Source organism: Staurois parvus, unplaced genomic scaffold, assembly GCF_062004578.1.
Source record: "Staurois parvus isolate SC_StPar_1 unplaced genomic scaffold, SC_StPar_1.0 ptg000087l, whole genome shotgun sequence".
In the NCBI taxonomy this organism is placed as follows: domain Eukaryota; kingdom Metazoa; phylum Chordata; class Amphibia; order Anura; family Ranidae; genus Staurois; species Staurois parvus.
Window position 1 is genome coordinate 13,033,033 of NW_028317883.1, and position 24,706 is coordinate 13,057,738.

The window sequence follows — 24,706 nt, forward strand, 5'->3', positions numbered from 1 at the left end:
TTCAGATAGCAGCAGCATGTGGATGTCTACAAGAGAGTGAAATTTCAGGGCATATGCACAATTCTGTAATTAATGTATTGATAATTTACACAGGATTATGCTGGCAGAAAGATCCTGGAGAAAAAAAAGCATACAATTGACAGTATAGTGTTGTGTAGTTACATAGTTAGTCTGGTTGAAAAAAGACACAAGTCCATCCAATTCAACCAATAGTAGGGAAAAAAATTATATACAATCGTATATATACACATAATCCTATACCCACAATTGATCCAGAGGAAGGCAAAAAAAAACAATAAAGCATGATTAAATTTGCTCCAGCAGGGAAAAAAAATTCCTGACTGATCCCCCGAGAGGCAACTGGATATTCACTGGATCAACTTTACCTATAAATAAATGCATACATACAGTGCCGTGTAAAAGTATTTGCCCCTTAGAAATGGCTTTGTAACCCTTTCCAGACTGATACATGTCAATTATTTTGTTTCTCATTTATTCTTGAATTTCTTTAGATTGTGGCATGATGTGTTGCTTTTTGAAATCTTTTAATATGCTTCACTTTGTCAGCTTCTATTTAAGTGATTTCTTGATTCAACAGGTCTGGCAGTAATCAGGCCAGGTTGTGGCAAGTGATGCTTTTAAAAAAAAATGTGGTTAATTACAGTTCATTCATGATTCAGCAAGGAAAGGGGGCAATTACTTTTTCACATAAGGCCAGGCAAGATTGGACAGCTTTTTTCCCTTATTAAATTAAATCATTTAGAAATTGTATTTTGTATTTACTCAGGTCATCTTTGTGTAATATTAACAATTTTTGATGATCTGAATCATTTAAGTGTGAAGAGTATGCAAAAAAAAAAAAAGTAACACACACACATACATCTCAGGAAGGGGGCAAATACTTTTTTTACAGCACTGTATACATAAACATTTGTGTACATGCATAAATTGCTGACTGTGGACACACACTTTACTTTTCAAAGTTTATTGATCTTAAAGCATAGGCTTCGGAAAACAACAGAACTGCGTTCCATTAAAAAAACAAAGAAAAAAAAAACACAGTACCGATGAAAGTGCTGCCTTTTTGGTGCTCATGTGCATGAGCCCTAAAGCTTTCTCTTTTATAGAGTGCTGAAGCTTAAATTTCTTTCATCTGGAGATAGGGTTGTACACAGCCAGCAACAACTCTGATTTGCTTAGTGCCTCCAGTCAAAAATCAATCTGATCATACAGATACTATCACTTCCAACCATTCTAAAGATGTACAGTATATTATTTATCTTACCAATATTTTAGTTTGTATGCACATGAATGGTTCTGGGGGCTTCATGAAGTCTTTTCCTTCTTTCATATGTCGCTGTATGAACTTCTGATAACTGTCTGGACTGTTTTCAGCCATATCATCCAACAAGCTCCAAAACTGGTTGACCTGAGATAATATCTCATTTGGTGTGACTCTGCTGTTCATCTTGATTGTCAGTAAGCCTCTCTGCAAAACTAATGTAGAAACAACTTTGTTTAAAAATGCAACAGCACATAAGTGGAACCATAACTAATAACTCATTGGCCCAAAGAGCTATAGGAAAACTGGATGTCTTTGTAACCATAATGATTACTTAGGCTCCATGCACACTAGCGCTTTTTACAAGCTAAAATAAAACGCTGGATGAAAAATGCTAATAGCGATAGTATGCCGGCTTGTAGTTTCATTTTAGAAGCATTTAACAGTTTGTAGGAGTGTTGGCATTTTTAGAGTACATGAAGAAAAATAAAACGCTCAAAAAAAGCTGTTAAGAGTGTTTAGCATTTCTTTCCACCAGGAAAACGTTCCCAAAAACTCTACAAAAACAATTTCTTTTTCTGCTTCTAAACGTTGAAGCTTTGAAAAATGCTTTTAGTATAATATAGTGTGCATGGACACATAGGAGAACAGTTAGCTTCTAGGAGCAGAAAAATAAATGCTCATAATAGCTTCTACAGTGCCTTGAAAAAGTTTTTATACCACTTGAAATTTTCCTCATTTTGTCATGTTACAACCAAAAACGCAGTTTACTACCGCTTTAAAAGCAAACATTATATTGCACCTGATCAATTCTTAGATGTTATGGCGGTACTAATTTTCTTTTTTTAGGCTTTCTTTCCTTTATTGTCACCTGGTGATCTGGCCAGGAAGTCTATTGTTATTCAACGGAACAAGCTGTCCTGTAGATGTAACAGTGAGAGTGTTGAGAAAAACCTTGGAGACCGGAACTGAGCGGCTTCAGAATAAGTAAGTATACAGAACTTTTTTTTACAGGGTTAGATGGAATATCTTTACAATGGGGGGGAGTAGGTTTATCATTAGTTAGCTATGGATTGGAATTCCAGTTTAAAAAGTGTGATCTGGAGTTTGACTTATTAGTGTATCTAAATCTGCTAGTACATCTAACACTACCCTCCCCCCAGATTAACAATGCTGCTGTCCAAAGTTGTCTCTGTTGCTCCTTCATCCAGAGTGGGGGCACTCTAATACAAGTGTGTTACTGGCCAGATCACCAGGTGAAAACAGAGGGTGAAAAAGCTTAAAAAAGAAAACTAATGCAGACACCACATCTAAACATTGTAACCTGTGATATAGTACATTTCTGTTGGGGTTTAATATTGCTTTAAATATATTAGTAGCATATTGATTTCAGAGCACTGCAAACTATGTGACTGCAGACGCGTTTAGATCCCTAAGAAGCAATTGATTACCCCTAACCTAAGAATTCCAGTGTTCTCAATATTAATTTCAGTAACGCTGGATTCGCACTATTTAAATGCTGTGTTGTAGCATGCATATTTAACGTTGTACTGGGACTTAATTCACTTTTTTGCATTTTTTCTGCAAGTGTTTTTTGTGCATTTTCCTGCTTTAAAAATGTGTTAAATATGCATACTAAACCACAACATTTTAAGGCTCTATGCACACTGGGCTTTAAAGAATGCCAGTTCCCTTGGCAGAAAAAAAAAGCTCATATAGTGTTTTTATACACATGTTTAGGCAGATTTAGGAGTGTTTAGAATTTTTTTTTTGCCAAAAAACTTCAAATCAACCACGCAAACAAGAAGGCTTTTTCTTTCTACCACTAAACGCTGAGCTTATAATATGCCTCTAAACATCCTAATATACATGGACACAGGATAACATTGAGCTGCTTCTACAGGCAAAACACAAAACTCCTTCAGAAGCCGTGCGTTTTAGGCCAGTGTGCATTAACCCTTATAAGGCTGTAGTGGGTAGTAGGGGGTACAAATAGAGGTACATTCACACCAATATATTTAGTATAAAATGCCTTGAAAAAGTATTCATACCCCTTGAAATTTTCCACATTTTGTAATGTTACAACCAAAAACGTAAATGTATTTTATTGGGATTTTATGTGATAGACCAACACAAAGTGGCAGATAATTGTGAAGTGGAAGAAAAATAATAAATGGTGTTCAATTTTTTTTTACAAACAAATATCTGAAAAGTGTGTTGTGCATTTGTATTCAGCTCCTTTTACTCTTATACCCTTAACTAAAATCTAGCGGAACCAATTGCCTTCAGAAGCTACCTAATTAGTAAATAGAGTCCACCTGTGTGTATTGTAATCTCAATATAAATACAGCTGTTCTGTGAAGCCCTCAGAGGTTTGTTAGAGAACATTAGTGAACAAACCGCATCATGAAGGCCAGGGAACACACCAGTCAGGTCAGGGATAAAGTTGTGGAGAACTTTAAAGCAGGGTTAGGGTAAAAAAAAAATATCCCAAGCTTTGAACATCTCACGGAGGACTGTTCAATCCATCATCCAAAAATGGAAAGAGTATGGCACAACTGAAAACCTACCAAGACATAGCCATCCACCTAAACTGACAAGGAGAAAATTAATCAGCGAGGCATCCAAGAGGTAACTCTGGAGGAACTACAGAGATCAACAGCTCAGGTGGGAGTATCTGTCCACAGGACAACTATTAGTCGTGCACTCCACAAATCTGGCCTTTATGGAAGAGTAGCTAGAAGAAAGCCATGTGGGGGACACAGCAAACGTGGAAGAAGGTGCTCTGGTCAGATGAGACCAAAATTGAACCTTTTGGCCTAAAAGCAAAATGCTATGTGTGGCGGAAAACTAACACTGCACATCATCCTGAACATACCACCCCACTGTGAAATGTGGTGATTGCATCATGTTGTGGGGATGCTGGGACAGGGAAGCTGGTCAGAGTTGACGGGAAGTTGGATGGAGCCAAATGCAGGGCAATCTTAGAAGAAAACCTGTTAGAGTCTAGAAAAGACTTGAGAATGGGGAGGAGGTTCACCTTCCAGCAGGACAACAACCCTAAACATACAGTAAACAGTACAATGGAATGGTTTAGATCAAAGCATATTCTGTGTTAGAATTGCCCAGTCAAAGTCCAGAGCTAAATCCAATTGAGAATCTGTGACAATACTTGAAAATTGCTGCTCAAAGGAGCTCTCCATCCAATCTTACAAAACTTAAGCTATTTTGCAAAGAAGAATGGGCAAAAATGTAACTCTCTAGATGTGCAAAGCTGGTAGAGACATCCCCAAAAAGACTTGCAGCTGTAACTGCAGCGAAAGGTGGTTCTACAAAGTATTGACTCAGAGAGGCTGAATACAAATTCACACCCCACTTTTCACATATTTGTAAAAGATTTTGAAAACCATTTATCATTTTCCTTCCAATTCACATTAATGTGCCACTTTGCGTTGTCCTATCACATAAAGTCGCAATAAAATATATTTACATTTTTGGTTGTAACATGACAAGATGTGGAAAATTTCAAGGGGTATGATTACATTTCAAGGCACTGTAGGAGCTTAAAAAATACACTAGTGTGCAGGGAAATCTGGAATAAGAGTGCCAGAAGATGACAGTAAATATTATTATTATTATTATACAGGATTTATATAGCGCCAACAGTTTGCTCAGCGCTTTACAATATAACGGGAGACAATACAGCAACAATACAGTTCAATACAAGAGGGATAGGAGGGCCCTGTTCCTTGGAGCTTACAATCTAGGAGGGAGGGGCTAGTGGTACAAAAAGGTAGTAACTGTGGGGGATGGACTGGTTGGAAGAGTAGAAGATTCCATTATTAGCTGAGGGCAGGATAGGCTTCCCTGAAAAGATAGGTTTTCAGAGATCGCCTAAAAGTGAGCAGAGTAGGCGATAGTCTGATAAATTGGGGTAGAGAGTTCCAGAGGATGGGGGAAGCTCTGGAGAAGTCCTGGAGACGAGCATGGGAGGAGGAGACAAGGGAGCTAGAGAGTAGGAGGTCTTGCGAGGAGCGGAGAGTACGGTTTGGGTGATATTTGGAGACATGATCGGTTATGTAATTTGGAGCAGAGTTATAAATGGCTTTATACGTTATTGTTAATGTTTTGAATTTTATCCGTTGGGCAATGGGAAGCCAGTGGAGGGATTGGCAGAGAGGGGTGGCAGATACAGAACGGTTAGTAAGGTGGATGAGTCTGGCAGCAGCATTCATGATAACTGCGATAGAAAACCTCTTCTTCTGTAGGCGAGGCACTGCAGGACGGGAATGACCCGACCAACAACTCTTTGGAGTAAAAGAAGAGCACAAGCTCAAGGTTTGGCTAGAGATGACTTCAAAGGATGCCTGAGGTCATGTATTATAAGATGGCCCAACATCCTGCAAAGTGCTTAATTAGTCTGTGCTTTACTATACCTATTCACACCTCACTAAAGGGTCTATTTATCAATGTTTTCAAACAACTTTCAACCAGGATTCATACATTTTTCCACCTAAATTCAATTAGAAAAATGCGTGAATCTTGGATAACTTTTATAAATAGACTCCTAAGTGTCATAGTCCAAATTACACTTTTTCTGCCATACTGCACATATAGTGGGGCAAAAAAGAATTTAGTCAGTACCCAATTGTGCAAGTTCTCCCACTTAAAAAGATGAGAGAGGCCTGTAATTGGCATCATAGGTAGACCTCAACTATGAGAGACAAAATGAGAAAACAAATCCAGACAATCACATTGGCTGATTTGGAAAGAATTTATTTGCCAATTATAGTGGAAAATAAGTATTTGGTCACCTACAAACAAGCAATATTTCTGGCTCTCACTGACCTGTACCTTCTTCTTTAAGGCTGGCCATACATTATACAATTATCTTCCAATTTTCTGCCCAATTGGGCAATTATTCTGCCCAATTTCCTTTAGATTTACCTTCAACTGTGTAGTGCAAGGGCCTGCCTAATTGGATACAACTGAAAGTGTTGTTTAGGTTTGTCCTCCTATTATATGGTTTTTGGTAAATCTAAACCAAAAATCTCCAGATACAGTTGTGTCCAAAATTATTCAACCCCCAATGCTGTAAAGGGGTTTAGGGACTATAGTGTACATTTGGAATTGTATTCAGAATCAAATCCTACAAGGACGTTGTAACTACCCAAATGCAACTAAAATGACATCAATTGTTTATGTAATACAGTAGTAAATGGTTCTTATGTGGTTTCTTCATTGCCACAATTATTCAACCCCTTAAAGACTACCACTCTGAAGAACAGAGGTTCATACAGGTGCTTTCCATCAGGTATTGAAAACACCTGTGGATGTCACCGAGCAGCAATCAAGCATAATAAGCACCAATTAGGCAGCTTTAAAATGACTGTGATACTCAGCTCCTTCTAGACATTTACTGGTGTGGTTACAAACATGGTGAAGGCAAGAGAATGGTCCAGGAAGACAAGAGAAGAGGTGATTTCTCTTCACAGGAAGGGCAATGGCTATAAGAAGATTGCAAAGATGTTAAACATACCAAGAGACACCTTAGGAAGCATCATTCGCAAATTCAAGGCAAAGGGCACTGTTGAAACGCTACCTGGTCGTGGCAGAAAGAAGATGCTGACTTCGACTGCTGTGCGCTACCTGAAGCGTAGAGTGGAGAGAAGTCCCCGTGTGACTGCTGAGGAACTGAGAAAAGATTTGTCAGATGTGGGTACAGAAGTTTCAGCCCAGACAATAAGACGCACACTGCGTAATGAAGGCCTCCGTGCCAGAACTCCCAGGCGTACCCCCTTGCTGTCTCCAAAGAATAAGAAGAGTCGACTGCAGTATGCCAAAAGCCATGTGGACAAACCACAAAAGTTGTGGGATAGTGTTCTGTGGACTGATGAAACAAAATTAGAACTGTTTGGGCCCATGGATCAACGCTATGTTTGGAGGAGGAAGAACAAGGCCTATGATGAAAAGAACACCTTGCCTACTGTGAAGCATGGTGGAGGGTCAATCATGCTTTGGGGCTGTTTTGCTTCTGCAGGTACAGGGAAGCTTCAGCGTGTGCAAGGTACCATGAATTCTCTTCAGTACCAGGAGATATTGGATGGAAACGTGATGCAGTCCGTCACACACCTGAGGCTTGGGAGACGTTGGACCTTTCAACAGGACAATGATCCCAAGCATACCTCCAAGTCCACTAGAGCATGGTTGCAGAGGAAAGGCTGGAACATTTTGGAGTGGCCATCGCAGTCACCAGACTTAAATCCGATTGAGAACCTCTGGTGGGACTTAAAGAAAGCAGTTGCAGTGCGCAAGCCTAAGAATGTGACTGAACTGGAGGCCTTTGCCCATGAAGAATGGGCGAAGATACCCGTAGATCGCTGCAAGACACTTGTGTCAAGCTATGCTTCACGTTTAAAAGCTGTTATAACTGTAAAAGGATGCTGTACTAAGTACTAAGATTGAATGTCACTTGGGGGTTGAATAAAACTGATAATGCTGTGAGCACAGAAAAGACATTTGTGGTTATTTCATTATAACTGTTATGTTATATTTGTCTGACCTACAAGTGCCTCTTTAATGTAAATGTAAGCAAGATGACTGAATGATCAAAAGCAATGTCAAACTGGCCAAAACACTCAATTTCAGTGGGGGTTGAATAATTTTGGACACAACTGTAATTGTATAATGTATGGCCAGCCTAAGAGGCTCCTCTGTCCTGCACTCATTACCTGTATCAATGGCACCTGTTTGAACTTGTTATCAGTATAAAAGACACCTGTCCACAACCTCAAACAGTCACACTCCAAACTCCACTATGGTGAAGACCAAAGAGCTGTCGAAGGACACCAGAAACAAAATTGTAGACCTGCACCAGGCTGGGAAGACTGAATCTGCAATAGGCAAGCAGCTTGGTGTGAACAAATCAACTGTGGGAGCAATAATTAGAAAATGGAAGACATACAAGACCACTGATAATCTCCCTCGATCTGGGGCTCCACGCAAGATCTCACTCCGTGGGGTCAAAATGATCACAAGAACGGTGAGCAAAAATCCCAGGACCACATGGGAGGACCTAGTGAATGACCTACAGAGAGCTGGGACCAACATAACAAAGGCTACCATCAGTAACACACAGGGACTCAGATCCTGCAAGGCCAGACGTGTCCCCCTGCTTAAGCCAGTACATGTCCGGGCCCGTCTGAAGTTTGCTAGAGAGCATTTGGATGATCCAGAAGAGGATTGGGAGAATGTCATATGGTCGGATGAAACCAAAATAGAACTGTTTGGTAGAAACACAACTCGTCGTGTTTGGAGGAGAGAGAATGCTGAGTTGCATCCAAAGAACACCATACCTACTGTGAAGCATGGGGGTGGCAACATCATGCTTTGGGGCTGTTTCTCCGCAAAGGGACCAGGACGACTGATCCATGTACAGGACAGAATGAATGGGGCCATGTATCGTGAGATTTTGAGTGCAAACCTCCTTCCATCAGCAAGGGCATTGAAGATGAAACGTGGCTGGGTCTTCCAACATGACAATGATCCCAAACATACCGCCCGGGCAACGAAGGAGTGGCTTCGTAAGAAGCATTTCAAGGTCCTGGAGTGCCCTAGCCAGTCTCCAGATCTCAACCCCATAGAAAACCTTTGGAGGGAGTTGAAAGTCTGTGTTGCCCAGCGACAGCCCCAAAACATCACTGCTCTAGAGGAGATCTGCATGGAGGAATGGGCCAACATACCAGCAACAGTGTGTGCCAACCTTGTGAAGACTTACAGGAAATGTGTGACCTCTGTCATTGCCAACAAAGGATATATAACAAAGTATTGAGATGAACTTTTGATATTGACCAAATACTTATTTTCCACCATAATTTGCAAACAAATTCTTTCCAAATCGGCCAATGTGATTGTCTGGATTTTTTTTCTCATTTTGTCTCTCATAGTTGAGGTCTACCCATGATGCCAATTACAGGCTTCTCTCATCTTTTTAAGTGGGAGAACTTGCACAATTGGTGGCTGACTAAATACTTTTTTGCCCCACTGTACATGTAAACCTTGCAAATGTAATTAACTGGTTGCCGACCAGCCACAGTGTTTTTACTGAGGCAGGGCGGCACCGCTGTGCAGAACGCCGTTTTTAAACGTGCCCGCCCTACCTGGCCCACCAATCGCGGCAGCGGGTGTCAATCACCGGGTCTGGGCCGGTCATTACCTGCCGGGTCTCAGCGATTACCGGCAATCACTGTCAGGGAGCACGGCTGCAGTGTTTACACTGCAGCTCTGCTATCTGTCAGTTCCCAGCACACTGACCCTGAGAGAAGAGTTTATCTCTCTGGATCAGCGTGAAGTACACACCCCCACCCCCTAGTAAAACACTCCCCTCACACAGTTAACCCTTTAATTACCCATAATTACCCAAAAATATTAACCCCTTCCTCCCTAGTTGCATTAGTACAGTGTCAGTGTTTTTTTTTGTTGCACTGATCACTGTATTGGTGTCACTGGGGATGTCAGTGACCCCAAGTAAGTTCCTCCCAAGTGTCAAAATGTCCGCCGCAGTCCTGCCATAAGTCGCTGATCACTGTCATAAATCGCTGATCGCTGCCATTATTAGTATAATTAAAAAAAATCCCAGTATCTTTCCCCCCATTTGTACACGCTATAACTTTCACGTAAACCAATTAATTTACACGTATTGGGATATTTTTTAGCAAAGACATATCGCAGAATACATTTTGGCAGAAATTTATGACTAAATTTGATTTTTACATTTTTTTACTGGACATGTTTTATAGCAAAAAGTCCAAAATATAGTTTTTTTTCTTCTCAAAATTTATTTTTTTTTTTAATAGCGCAAAAAAATAAAAACGCACAGGTGATCAAATACCACCGAAAGAAAGCTCAATTTCTGGGAAAAAAAGGATGTAAATTTAATTTGGGTGCAGTGTTGCATGACCGCGCAATTGTCAGTTAAAATAACGCAACGACGTAACACAAACCGCTTCTGTAACAGTTTCCTGACTGCCCTATAGCAGAAATACAGGGCGGCACGGGTGCGCAAAATCACATATAAATATTTATACATACACACACACGTGATTTTCGCTCCCGTAGTTTTCACGCCCCTCCCAGATAGCGTCAGATTGCCCATCAGTACACCTGTCATCACATTTAACCCCTTGATTGCCAGGAGCACGCTCATGCACAATAAACCTCCATTGCTAGTATAGTGTCTGAATTGGTCAATATCTTTGATCAGATCAGCACTATACCAGCGTTCACATTAGTATAGCATCCCCAAAAACGCAGCGTTAGCGGGATCAGCCCTGGCACCTGCCAGCACCTGTGTTTAGCCCCTACGCTTACCCCCCCCTTCTCCCCCAGCAAGTGCAGTGTCAGTAGGTCACTGTCACTTGATACATTGCACACAAAGCCGCAGTGTTCGCAGAATCAGGCCTGATCTCTGTTAGCACTTGCTGGTAAATTTTGATGACTCTCATATGCAGCAGAGTGCCAGTACTACTGCCGCTCTACCTTTTGGTGAACTGGCGAGTACCAGCGGTCTAGTACATCTTGGTCTTTCACATACAGTTGCAAGAAAAAGTATGTGAACCCCTTGGGATTACGTGGAGTTTTGCATGAATTGGGCATAAAATGTGCTCTGAACGTCATCTAAGTCACAACAATAGAAGAACATAGTCTGCTGAACATAATGCTACACAAACGTTAGGTGTTGCCATGGTTTAATTGCACATAACATGTAAACATTCACAGTGCAGGGAGGAAAAAGTATGCTAGGCCCTAGCTTAATGACTTATCCCAGAGCTAAGTGGAGCCAGGAGTGAGCCAACCTTGACTCCAATCAGTGAGATGATATTGGATGTGTTGCGGACAGCTGTCCTGCCCTTAAAAACACACACCTGTTTTGGGTTTACTGGTTTCAAGAAGCACTGTCTGATGTGAACCATGCCTCGCAGAAAAGAGCTCTCAGAAGACCTACGATCAAGAATTGTTGACTTGCATGAAGCTGGAAAGGGTTACAAAAGTATCTCCAAAAGTCTTGATATTCATGTGTCCACAGTAAGACAGACTGTCTACAAATGGAGAAAGTTTAGCACTGTTGCTACTCTCCCTAGGTGGGGTCGTCCTGTAAAAATGACTGCAAGAGCACAGAGCAGAATGCTGCATGAGGTAAAGAAGAATCTCAGAGTGTCAGCTAAAGACCTACAGAAATCTCTGGCACATGCTAACATTTTTGTTGACACATCTACAATAAGGAAAACATTAAACAAGAATGGAGTACATGGGAGGACACCACGGAGGAAGCCATTGCTGTCCAAAAAGAATATTGCAGCATGTTTGAAGTTTGTAAAAGAGCACCTGGATGTTCCACAGCACTACTGGCAAAATATACTGTGGACAGATGAAACCAAGATTGAGTTGTTTGGGAAGAACACACAACACTATGTGTGGAGAAAAAAAGGCACAGCACACCAACATCAAAACCTCATCCCCACTGTAAAACATGGTGGAGGGAGCATCATGGTTTGGGGCTGCTTTGCTGCCTCAGGGCCTGGACGGATTGTTGTCATTGATGGGAAAATGAATTCCAGAGTTTATCAAGACATTTTTCAGAAAAACGTACGACCATCTGTCCGCCAACTGAAGCTCCGCAGAGGATGGGTGATGCAACAGGACAATGACCCAAAGCAAACAAGTAATTCAACAAAACAATGGCTGCAACAGCACACAATACGCATTCTGGAGTGGCCCAGTCAGAGTCCTGACCTCAACCCGATTGAAATGCTGTGGCATGACCTTAAGAGAGCGATTCACACCAGACATCCCAAGAATATTGCTACACTGAAACAGTTTTGTGAAGAGGAGTGGTCCAAAATTACTCCAGATCGTTGTGCAGGTCTGATCTGCAACTACAGGAAACGTTTGGTTGAGGTTATTGCTGCCAAAGGAGGGTCAACCAGTTATTAGGTCCAAAGGTTCACATACTTTTTCCTCCCTGCACTGTGAATGTTTACATGTTATGTGCAATTAAACCATGGCAACATCTAATGTTTGTGTAGTATTATGTTCAGCAGACTGTGTTCTTCTATTGTTGTGACTTAGATGATGTTCAGAGCACATTTTATGCCCAATTCATGCAAAACTCCACATAATCCCAAGGGGTTCACATACTTTTTCTTGCAACTGTACCTCCTTGATTTTTGCAGCTGTTTTTCACGGAATATCTGTATGCGTTGATTGTGGATCAAAGCAATTTATATGCACTTCAATTTATCGCCGCCAACCCAAATTCAAACCTTGCCAGACTAGTCGCATGGAAACTCATTACAGTTTTCGAATTTACATTTTTTTTTGGGCCTAACCCTCAACATGGGCATTACTAAAAGAAATGAATTGCGGTTGTATTGGTCCACAGACCCGATTCATCATATGCCGTGTTCTCTGCTGCCATGGCCAGGCATAGATATGAGAGTATAATATGTTTTATGCATTTCAATGACAATACAGTCTGTCATCCTCGGGGTGACCCTGAATTTGACCGGCTCCACAAAATTCAGCCCCTTGCAAATCACCTTAACCAAAAATTTGCAGATGTCTATTTTCCCCAGCAAAAAATCTGCGTTGATGAGTCCCTCATAAATTTTTTTGGCTGCCTTCAATTCAAACAATTTCTCCCCTGCAAGGGTGCCAGATATGGGGTCAAGATGTAGAAGACCTGTGAGAGGGCAACAGGCTATACTTATAAAACAGAAAAAATACGAACGCTGGATAATAACCAAAGAGCGACTAGCATGAAAGGCGAACCCAGAAGCCTCCATAGTAAATGTATAGATAGAACATACAGCGCTAATAAACTTCTACAGTAAAAACAAGTGACAATAAAATGCAATAATCAGAATGATAATAATAGTATAATCCCTGCTTAATGATAATTAGTAGAGGGATAGTGAAATGTCTTTAACGTCCAAAGATATGCTCTATACTAATGATTGAGCATAACCAACATAAGTGATTCTGCGGTGCACAGTGCAGATTCTCAAAACAGGATGGTGAGAAAATTAGTGACTTCTGTGACCACGTTCATCCCACAGAGGTGAATGTAGATTGCACTAACCAGAAAGTGCAATGGTAATGCGCATTTGAGTGTTAACCAACTCCTGGTCATCCGCCTATGGGTACTGGATCACAGCAAGGATCGTCTGGCCTACGTCAGCTAAGCAAGCTCCCCCTGGTGGTGAGAGGATTACTTATCTCCTGGTACCTGGAGACCCTGAGGTTGAGACACTTGCCTAGCTGACGCAGGCCAGACGATCCTTGCTGTGATCCAGTACCCATAGGCGGATGACCAGGAGATTATACTATTATTATCATTTTGATTATTGCATTTTATTGTAGAAGTTTATTAGCGCTGCATGTTCTATCTATACATAGGCTATACTTATAAGTTTTGGATTTACGAGGGAAAAGATAGTCACGTGGAGCCCCCTGGATGCCCAGACCCCAGATTTCTCAAAAAAGAATATATGACAATGCCCATTGAATTTATGGGGGATATTTGCATATTTGCATTCCCTGTTATAGCATTAAAAGTGATCAAAAAAAAAAAAATGAAAAGGTACAATGTAAAAATAATAAAAGAAAATAAAAAAAAAAAATAAAAAAAAAAATAAAAATCGCCCCTCCCATGCGCGCACACCTGTTTGCACAAGCCTTGACCCTGTTCCAGTATATAAACAGCGGTTGCACCATGCATGTGAGGTATTGCCATGATTGTCAGATCAAGGGCAGTAATTCTAACACTAGACCTCCTCTGTAAATCTAAAATGGTAGCTTTTAAAGGCTTTTAAAGCGTTGCCTATGGATATTAAAAATGTTTGCAGTTTGTCGCCATTGCATGCGGCATGCGCAGTTTTAAAGCATGTCATGTTTGGTATCTATTTACTCGGCATACTATTATCTTTTATATTTTACCAAATAATTGGCCAATATATTGTGTTTTTGTGCATTAAAAGTAAAAAAAAAGTGTATTTTTTTTTTAAATTTGCATTTGAAAAATCGCTGCGCGAGTACTTTGTGCTATAAAAAATTGTAGTACCCACCATTGTATTCACTAGGGTGTCTTCTTTAAAAAAATATATAATGTTTGGGGGTTTAAATTAATTCCCTAGCAAAAAATACTGATTGTTTTCATGTGAACAAAAAGTATCAGAAAAGGCTTGGTCTTCAGGTGGTTAGAAGAGTGAGTGATGTGTGGCATAAACTTCTAATGCTGGGCATAGAATGCCCCCACCCCCCAAAACGACCCCTTTTTGGAAAGTAGACACCCCAAACTATTTGCTGAGAGGCATGTTGAATCAACAGAAGAATTTATTTTTTTACCACAAGTTTTTGAAAAATGACAAAAATGTTTTTTGTTTTTTTTTTTACACACAATTGTCACTTGAATGATTTACTGCTCACACATGCCATGGGTATATGTGGAATCACACCCCAAAATACATTCTGCTACTTCTCCCGAGTATGGGGGTACCACATGTGAGAGACGTTTTGGCAGTGTAGCCAAGTACAAGGACCCCAAAATCCAATAAGCACCTTCAGGCTTTCAAAGGGCTTTATTTCTCATTACACTTCCTGACTACCTATCACAGTTTCGGAGGCCCTGAAATGCCAGGATAGCACCTACAGCTGCAGGCATCATCCTGGTATTGTTTTTTCAGCCGGCGATCGGCTTTAATGTAAAAGCAATCCTAGTGGCTAATTAGCTGCAGGATTGCTTTTACAAGCCGCAAGAGACAATGCCCCCCTTCCCCCACTGCCTTCCAGGGCAGTCCCGTGCCATTGGGGGAATCTGAGAATGCAGCCAGTGTTTCTGCCAGCTGACCATAGAGCTGATTGGAGACCAGAATGGTGCTAAATATCTCTATAGTCTAAGAAATCGGAAGCTACGAGCATTTTATCGCTTCAGTATCGCAGGATATAAACAGCGCCATTTGTAAATTGGGAAAGCATCTGATCACACCGATCTTGGTGACATTAGATAAAGTAACAGCAGAGCAGATATCTAGAGTCTGATAGACCCCAGATTTCTCAAAAAAGAATGACAATACCCAGTGAAGTTATAGGGGATATTTGCATTCCCTATGATAGCATTAAAAGTGATTAAAATAATATAAAAAATGAAAGGGACGGTGTGAAAATAATTAAAAAGATCACAATAAGTTAAAAAAAAAAAAAAGCACCTTAACCTCCTGCGCACGCGTTGACCCTGTGCCGGTATGTAAACAGTGGCTGCACCATGCATGTGAGGTATCGCCTGTAATTCTAGCACTAGACCTGTTAATCTAAAATGCGCGCACACCTGTTTGCACAAGCCTTGACCCTGTTCCAGTATATAAACAGTGGTTGCACCATGCATGTGAGGTATTGCCATGAATGTCAGATCAAGGGCAGTAATTCTAACACTAGACCTCCTCTGTAAATCTAAAATGGTAGCATTTAAAGGCTTTTAAAGCGTTGCCTATGGATATTAAATACGTATGCAGTTTGTCACCATTGCACGGGGCATGCACAGTTTCAAAGCATGTCATGTTTGGTATCTATTTACTTGGCATACCATCATCTTTTATATTCTACCAGACAATTGCCCAATATATTGTGCTTTTGTGTATGAAAAGTAAAAAAAAGTGTATTTTTGTCAAAACAATTGCATTTGAACAATCGCTGCGCAAGTACTATGTGACATAAAAGATTTCAGCATCTACCATTTTATTCACTAGGGTGTCCGCTTTAAAAAAATATATAATGTTTGGGGATTCAAAGTAATTTCCTAGCAAAAAATACAGATTTTTTTCATGTGAACAAAAAGTGTCAGAAAAGGCTTGGTCTTCAGGTGGTTAGAAGAGTGAATGATGTGTGGCATAAACTTCTAATGCTGGGCATTAAATGCCTCCACTCCCCAAAATGACCTCTTTTTGGAAAGTAGACACCCCAAACTATTTGCTGAGAGGCATGTTGAGTCAATAGAATTTATTTTTTTACCACAAGTTTTTGGAAAATGACAAAAATAATTTTTTTGTTTTTACAAAAAATTGTCACTTAAATGATTTATTGCTCACACATGCCATGGGTATATTTGGAATTACTCCCCAAAATGCATTCTGCTACTTCTACTGAGTATGGGGGTACCACATGTGAGAGACTTTTTGGCAGTCTAGCCAAGTACAGGACCCCAAAATCCAATAAGCACCTTCAGGCTTTTAAAGGGCGGTATTTCCTTATTATACTTCCTGACTACCTATCACATTTTCAGAGGCCCTGAAAGCCAGGAAAACACCACACCCCCACAAATTATATTTCAAAACCTTGTGAGAAAACATGAGAGGCATACTCACCATGCCTCTTTTTAAATTCCTTGGGGTGTCGACTCTCCAAAAAGGGGTCATTGGGGGGGGGGGTGCTATCCTGGCATTTCAGGGCCTCCGAAACTGTGATAAGTAGTGAGGAAGTAATATCTGGAAGTTACACACCTTCAGGCTTTCAAAGTGGTCATTGGATTTCAGGCTCCTGTATGTGGCTAGGCTCCCAAAAAATGTCTCACACATGTAGTATCCCCATACTCGGTAGAAGTAGCAGAATGTATTTTAGGGTGTAATTCAACATATACCCATGGCTTGTGTGAGAAATTTATAATTTCAATCACAACTTTGTGTGAAAAGAACATTTTTTTTTGTCATTTTCCAAAAACTTTTGGAGAAAAAAATAAATCTTCCATGAACTCAATATGCCTGCCTCTCAGCAGATAGATTAGGGTGTCTACTTTCTGAAAAAGAGTCATTTGGGGGTGTTTGTACTGTCCTGGTATTTTATCACCTCAAGAAATGTGATGGGCATTCAGAAAGTGAAAGTTGTGTAAATTCCATTATCTATACCATAGTTTGTAGTTTGCTAAAACTTTCACACAAAGCAATCAATATACACTTATTGGGATTTTTTAACCAAAAACATGTAGCAGAATATATTTTGATCTAAACGTATAACAAAATTTTAGTTTTTTTGGATATTTTTTATGACAGAAATGAGAAAATATAGTTTTTAAAAAAATTTAATTTATGACTAACTTTGAGTTTACTATACAATTTTTATAGCCGAAAGTAAAAAATATAGTTTTTTCTTCAACATTTTCGGTCTTTTTTAGTTTATAGCGTGAAAAATTAAAAGCGCACAGGTGATCAAATACCACCAAAAGAAAGCTCTATTTGTGTGAAAAAGAGGACATAAATTTAGTTTGGGTACAGCATTGCATGACCACGCAATTATCAGCTGAAATAGTGCAGCGCCGAAGAGCAAAAAGAGGCCTGGTCATTAAGAGGGGTAAATGGTAAAGTGGTTAAAATAGTGCAGTGCCGAAGAGCAAAAAATGGCCTCTTCATGGAGTAGCTAAAACTTTCTGGAGCTGAAGTGGTTAATTCCAAAGTGATCCTAGCGGCTAATTAGCTGCTGGATCACTTTTACAGGCAGCGGTCCTGACTGAAGCCAACGGTTCCGCCGGGTGAACATAAAGATGATCAAGAACCAGAATGGCCCCGATAATCTCTATGGTATACTACCAGTTTCATAAAGATCTCTCCATAAAGAGGACCTGCCATGGCCCAAGCTATCACAAGGGATGTTGTTAATCCGTTGTGATAGCAATAAAAGAGGAGATTTTGAAAAATAAAATAATCAAACAAGCAAAAACATTTTTGAGCCCCGTGCCCCATCCTGCTCACATGCAAAGGTGAACGCACACGTCAGTCCAGCACACATACATAAATGCCAATCGTACCACACATGTGAGGTATTGCCGTGAACGTCACAGCAAGAGCAATACTACTAGCTCCAGACCTCCTGTGTAACTAAACTGCTAACCTGTAAAGGCTTTTACAGTGAAGGAAATAAGTATTTGATCCCCTGCTGATTTTGAATGTCTGCCCACTCACAAAGAAATGATCAGTCTAAAAATCGAATGGTAGGTGTATTGTAACACTGAGAGACAAAATAGCAACAAATAATTCAAAAGAAATGCATGTCTAACAAATTATGTACTGATTTCCATGTTCATGAGGGAAATAAGTATTTGATCTCCTTCACAAAACATGACTTAGTACTTGGTGGCAAATCCCTTGTTGGCAATCACAGAGGTCAGACGTTTCCTGTAGTTGTCCACCAGGTTTGCACACATCTCAGAAGGGATTTTGGCCCACTCCTCTTGGCTGATCCTCTCCAAGTTATTAAGGTTTGGTGGCTGACGTTTGACAACTCGAACTTTCAGCTCCCTCCACAGATTTTCAATCGGATTAAGGTCTGGAGACTGGCTAGGCCACTTCAGGACCTTAATGTGCTTCTTCTTGAGCCACTCCTTTGTTGCCTTGGTCATGTGTTTTGGGTCATTGTCATGCTGGAACACCCATCCATGACCCATTTTCAATGCCCTGGCTGAGGGCAGAAGGTTCTCACCCAAGATTTGATAGTACATCGCCCCGTCCATCGTCCCTTTGATGAATTGAAGTTGTCCTGTCCCCTTAGCAAAAAAACATCCCCAAAGCAGAATGTTTCCACCACCATGTTTGACAGTTGGGATGGTGTTCTTGTGGTCATATGCAGCATTCCTCCTCCTCCAAACACGGCGAGTTGAGTTGATGCCAAAGAGCTCGATTTTGGTCTCATCTGACCACAACACTTTTAACCAGTCCTCCTCTGCATCATTCAGATGTTCAGTAGCAAACTTCAGATTGGCCTGGACATGTGCTTTCTTGAGCAGAGGAACCTTGTGAGCACTGCAGGATTTCAATCCTTGTCGGCGTGTGTTACCAATTGCTTTCTTGGTGACTGTGGTCCCAGCTGCCTGGAGATCACTGACAAGATCCTCACGTGTAGTCCTGGGATGATTCCTCATTATTCTCATGATCATTGACACTCCATGCGGTGAGATCTTGCATGGTGCATCAGACCTAGGCAGACTGACAGTTGTTTTGTGTTTCTTCCATTTGCGAATGATTGCACCAACTGTCGGCGCCTTCTCACCAAGTTGCTTGGCGATAGTTTGGTAGTTCAGTCCAGCCTTGTGTAGGTCTACAATCTTGTCCCTGACATCCTTGGACAGCTATTTGGTCTTTGCCATGGTGGAGAGTTTGGAACCCGATTGTTTGATTACTCCTGTGGACAGGTGTCTTTTATACAGGTAAAAAATGAGATTAGCAGCACTCCCTTTAAGAGACTGCTTCTAATCTCAGCTTGTTACCTCTATGAAAGACACCTGGTAGCCAGAAATCCTGCTGAATGATAGGGGATCAAAAACTTATTTCCCTCATGAACATGCAAATCAGTGCATAATTTGTTAGACATGCATTTCTTTTGAATTTTTTGTTGCTGTTCTGTCTCTCAGTGTTACAATACACCTACCATTCTATTTTTAGACTGATCATTTCTTTGTGAGTGGGCAAATATTCAAAATCAGCAGGGGATCAAATACGTATTTTATCAGGGGTGTGGAAATTTATGAAAAAACCACTTGTACAAGGACTAATCTACTTGTCCCTCATGGCAAACTACTTGTCCTGATAAAGATAAATACATTTTAATCATAACTGTATATAAATTGGAGGGGATTTTAAAAATGCCTGGGGCTTTTAAAAACAAAAGGGCCTTTATGGCGACTTAAACGTGTAATATTTTTAACATTGCGCTGTTTATCTCCTCCTCTCCTTGCAGACCTTGCAGTGTAATGAGCACCGATTGGCTGCTCCTCAGGAAAGGGGAGTGTCGGGCTTATCCTTTATCCCTTTTGCTGCCAGAGCCATTTTTTGTGTTTTTTTTGCACAAGTTTAAAAAATCATTTTAGTCCTGAAGATTACACAAAACCCCCAATCATTATATATTTTCTGAAAACAGAGTCCCTAGAGAATAAAATAGTGGTATTTAAAAAAGTGGTAATTGTTTATGTTGCATGATATTACTGCAAAATTTCAGTAAAAAAAATACAAGTAAGGTAATTTTAGGGCACAAAAAAAGCAATGAATTACCCTATTTTTTTGTAAAATATAAAAGATGAGGTTGCAGCAAGTAAATAGATATCCAACTTGTAAAACCTTAAATTTGTGCACGCTCATGAAATGGAGACGAACTTCAGTACCCTATATTTCCTATAGGTCGATACTTAAAGCCCCTTATAGGTCATCAGCTTAGTGTTACAGAGGAGGTCTGCTGCTAGAATTATTGCTCTCATTCTGGCGTGAGCGGCGATATGTATTGTAATCGGTTTTCATGCGTAGGTGCCCCAGCATGTGCTTTTACGTTTGTATGTGACTTTCATTTTTTACAATTAAAAAAAATATATATTTGTTTTTTACTTAATTTTTTCTATTCATCACATAGGGGACAAAGTCCCCTATGTGATGATTTTTGGTGACAGGCTCTCTTTATTGAGACATCCGGGGTCTAAAAGACCCTGGCTGTCTCCCCTGTGCTACAATGAATGTACACACATCGCACCGCACTACATTCTTTCCTAGCCTCCATGGCTGGGAATCTCTCAACGGGGACCCGGAAGTAACATCAATCATATCGTCACTTCCAGGTCAAGAAGGGGAGGGGAGCGGACATGTCTGTTCTCCTCCCTCCCCTCTAGCCGAGGGCGGTGTGCCGGTCCTGGGCCCTAGGCAAGTGGAGCCCGGAAGACCTCAAGCAGGGGGAGAGGATGGCACTGCGTGGAAACAGCGCTGCTGCCCGAATGCTTCCACCTGACAGGTGAGCTCTGCTGCTTGCCCGCAGCAGGGCTGAAAATTGAAAAATGCTACCCGTCAGCCGCACGGAACTACATGTGCCAGGCGTCGGGCGATAAAAATTCAAGATCCCTGTTTAGGTAATGTAGTTTGTCACCATTCCACGAGCATGGACAATTTTAAAGCATGACCTCAGGTATCTATCTACTTGGCTCAACATCATCTTTTATATTTTACCAAACAATTACGTATTATAGTGTGTTTTTGTACATTAAAATTAATTAAAGTTTTTTTCTTTCAAAAAAATGTTTGAAAAAATGAGCAAAAACCGTGCGACATAAAAAAATGCAACATTCACCATTTTATTCTCTAGGGCCTCTGCTTTAAAAAAAAAACACAAAATATATATATATATATATATATATATATATATATATATATATATATATATATATATATTGTGGGAACTCGCTTCAAGTGGTAGAGCTTCTTCAAAGCACACGGCAACTCGCTTATTTTTTAAGGGCCTGTTTGCCCACTTTTATTTAAATGACAGTTCAATAACATAAAGGTTTCCCACGCAGGGGTATCCACCATCACCCGAATTCAAATGAACAGTATTCAGCCTCCTGGCTTGTACGCAGTTTTAAGTCTGCCTCCTGCAGACTCTTCCCAAAGTATGGCACTAGCACACAGCTAGTCTGGCTTCCACCTCTCCTAGGTGTAGCCCACCTGACTCCACGGCAGAGACCTCCTGCCTGCCGGGGTAAAATCCTCCTGCTGGGGTGGAGCCCTCCCGACTCCGTTTGCCGGGGTGGAGCCCAGAATCATGGCCTGGCCTCCACTAAAAAGGCCTGCACACACCTGTGCAATCAGCACGCTGGCTGCTCCCAAAATATGGGCCCAGGATTGGAGATTTCATCCCTCCCAAATCTCTAAGAAATCTCCAGGCTACAGGTCCCAAAACAGGCTTTACAAACCAAAGAGGAAACTTATAAATCAGTTTCCTCTGCATTGTGAGAACTGCCTGGAGCCCCTCAACCTGTATAGTTGAAAATCCTGGGTCTCCATGATGATTTCCACCGTGGCAGGATACCGCACTGCCACATATCCCCCCCCTTTGTTTTGATCCCGTAGGGGGCAGAACACACAAGCTCAACCTCTTTAATTTGGCACCTCTGTGCCAGCTTTCACCTATATGAGCCCATTCCTGACTGACCTTGCTTTCTAAGGGAAACTTTCCTTCCTGTCTTATGAGACGACTTTCCCTGTGTTCTATTACATGGACTTGGGCCCTATAAAGACTCCGTGCCTTTTTACGGGTACGCTTCCAAAAGCGTTGCCTCTCTATTTTCCTTGGGGCCACCCAAGTCACCTTCCCATTAAGGAACTTCCAAAACTTGGTACATTTCTGAGGATGAGGTTGACGCCTGAGTTTTAGGTGTTGGATAACATTACAGCTACGCTGCACTCTCAACCGCTGGTTTCCCTTTACCTTTGAAGGGGTCACGCTTTTAAATACAAAAAGTGTGGGCTCTTTTATTGGGGTTACCTTAGACCCTCGCTGCATTCTATGTACAGGCATCTTCTTACTGACAAAACCTAGCTCGGTTGGTTTCCCCCCGTACACTGCATGCTTCCTTTGGTCACTGACAGTCTCAGATGACAGCAATGTCCTACTATCCTTCTGAAGGACAGACCGATTGTCTTGCTCTTCAGATGTTTTTATGTCAGGGGACCTCTTTAAATTATCCACTTCCTTAAAGTTTTCCCTCTGGGCAGATAAGCTATTTAAAGTTTCCCTTCCCAGACTACCCTCCTGAACCTGTAGGGGGCCTAATTCAACTGCAGCTTTTTCCTCAGCTGTGTCTACCACATCATTATATTTACAATTTACCAGTGCATCGCACTTTTCCTCATCAACATTTACACGGGTCTTGCATTTTTCCTCCTGGCCAGAAACATCCACACCTTTGTCAGAATTAATTTCAAAGTTTGGCAGGGCAGCGTCTGGAGACCAAGTGCACAGCGTGGAGTGGTTGTCTCCCATGGCAACGTCGCTATCCACCAGCTCCACTGGCACATGTACGTCTTCCAGCAACTGTCCTGACACCTGACGGTCATAACACAATTCCACATTTGGTTTACTGACCCCAATCACTTGATTTGTGCCATCTGACACTTCCACCAACACTGGCTCATTTGGTATCACACTATTTGATCCTACACCATTGGATCCTTTGTGGGTTGTGGGCACGATCTCTGCTATGTGCTCAATCTCACTTGGCCCGTCCATATTGGGAGGGAGACCATCTGCAGCAACAGCAAGTGTGCCCTTGTCTATAAGCTGATCTGCCGTCCCTCCATTTAGCACAGCAGAAGTCATGTCCACTCCACTGTTGGAAGCAGAGGTCCCTTTTAACAAAGCCAACAGGTTTTCAGCCCATCTGTCCCAGTCTACTTTCTCTGCGCTCCAATCAGAGGTACTACGCAGTACCGCACCAACTGCCGGAGGAGACACAGGACAGAGTGGCTCAGCAGACACATCACATATATCACTTTTGTTCAACCAAAACTGTGGCACTAAATTTTTAACCTCAACAGGTTGCAATACCACACCCTCACCACCGTACTCTGATGGCGCTTCATTCACCTCATGAACACTTCCATACCTATGGTCATTACTGACAGACTCCATTAACCCATTATCACCAGGAGCATTTTCAAAAATTCCAGTTTTAGCATTTAAATTATCAAGTACTCTCTTGTCCAGAGCAGCACCATAGTTGTCCAAGGCAACCTCTGGCTCCAACACACAGAGCTCCCAGGAGGTTTCCATGGACACCTTTGCAGCCTTGGATACTGTTGCCAAGGGCAACAACATATCTTCAATCATATTCATATAAACACTATTATCTTTAGTGAGCTGTGCTAGCTCATCACCAACCATAACATTATATTTACCAACAGTAACACTTTTGTCGGCATGACCATCAGCATTCTCATTGCATATAGACATCACTGTAGCTCCATAGCTGACCTGGGAAATCCTCTGCTCCGTCACTGCGGGCTCCTGGGAGGTTTCCCTGGGCATCTCTGCAGCACCTATCACTAGGGAACACGGTGCCATGGCAGTTTTGGTCACCCCTAGGTTACCATCCCCAGCCTTCTGCTGGATTATAGCAGGCACCTGCAGAGTCCCCATGTCCTTTTCCATATTTAGTCCTGCTAATCGTTGGGCTGTTCCCTGTGCCTCCCCACTACTCAGGGTAGCACACAGCAGCCAGTCCATGTCCATCTGTATTGTGGAACTCCCTGAAGGACACACCCTCACTTCCTTGGACTCAGTCCCACAAACAGTCTTACCATTTCCTGAAGCAGGTGTCATAGCCTTCACTTGAGTGCGTAGTCTCACCTCTGCTTGGCTTTGGCCACCCAGTTCATCCATGCAGCTATAGGATGATACCGTGGCAGGCACTTCTGACTCCTTGGCACCCCCTGCAGGCACAACAGGTACTTTTTCACTGTTGCCATAGGTGGCTGCCAACATTTTTAAAAACGAATCTGGGCTGGCAGATGAAGACTTTTGCTCAGTAGCACCCTCATCAGTGGTATTCCATAATCTGGGGCAGGAAAAGAT

General features: G+C 41.5%; 1 protein-coding gene across 1 annotated transcript in view; it reads right to left on the reverse strand.

Moving 5' to 3' along the window:
• The window catches only part of PIH1D2 (PIH1 domain containing 2), a 55,638-nt gene that overhangs the window by 17,047 nt on the left and 13,885 nt on the right, over window positions 1-24,706 (reverse strand). The window contains exon 2 of the mRNA XM_089670205.1: window positions 1,286-1,497. Within this exon, the coding sequence (XP_089526331.1) occupies window positions 1,286-1,468 (183 nt within the window). The 5' untranslated portion in view covers window positions 1,469-1,497. The remainder of the gene's footprint in view (window positions 1-1,285; window positions 1,498-24,706) is intronic.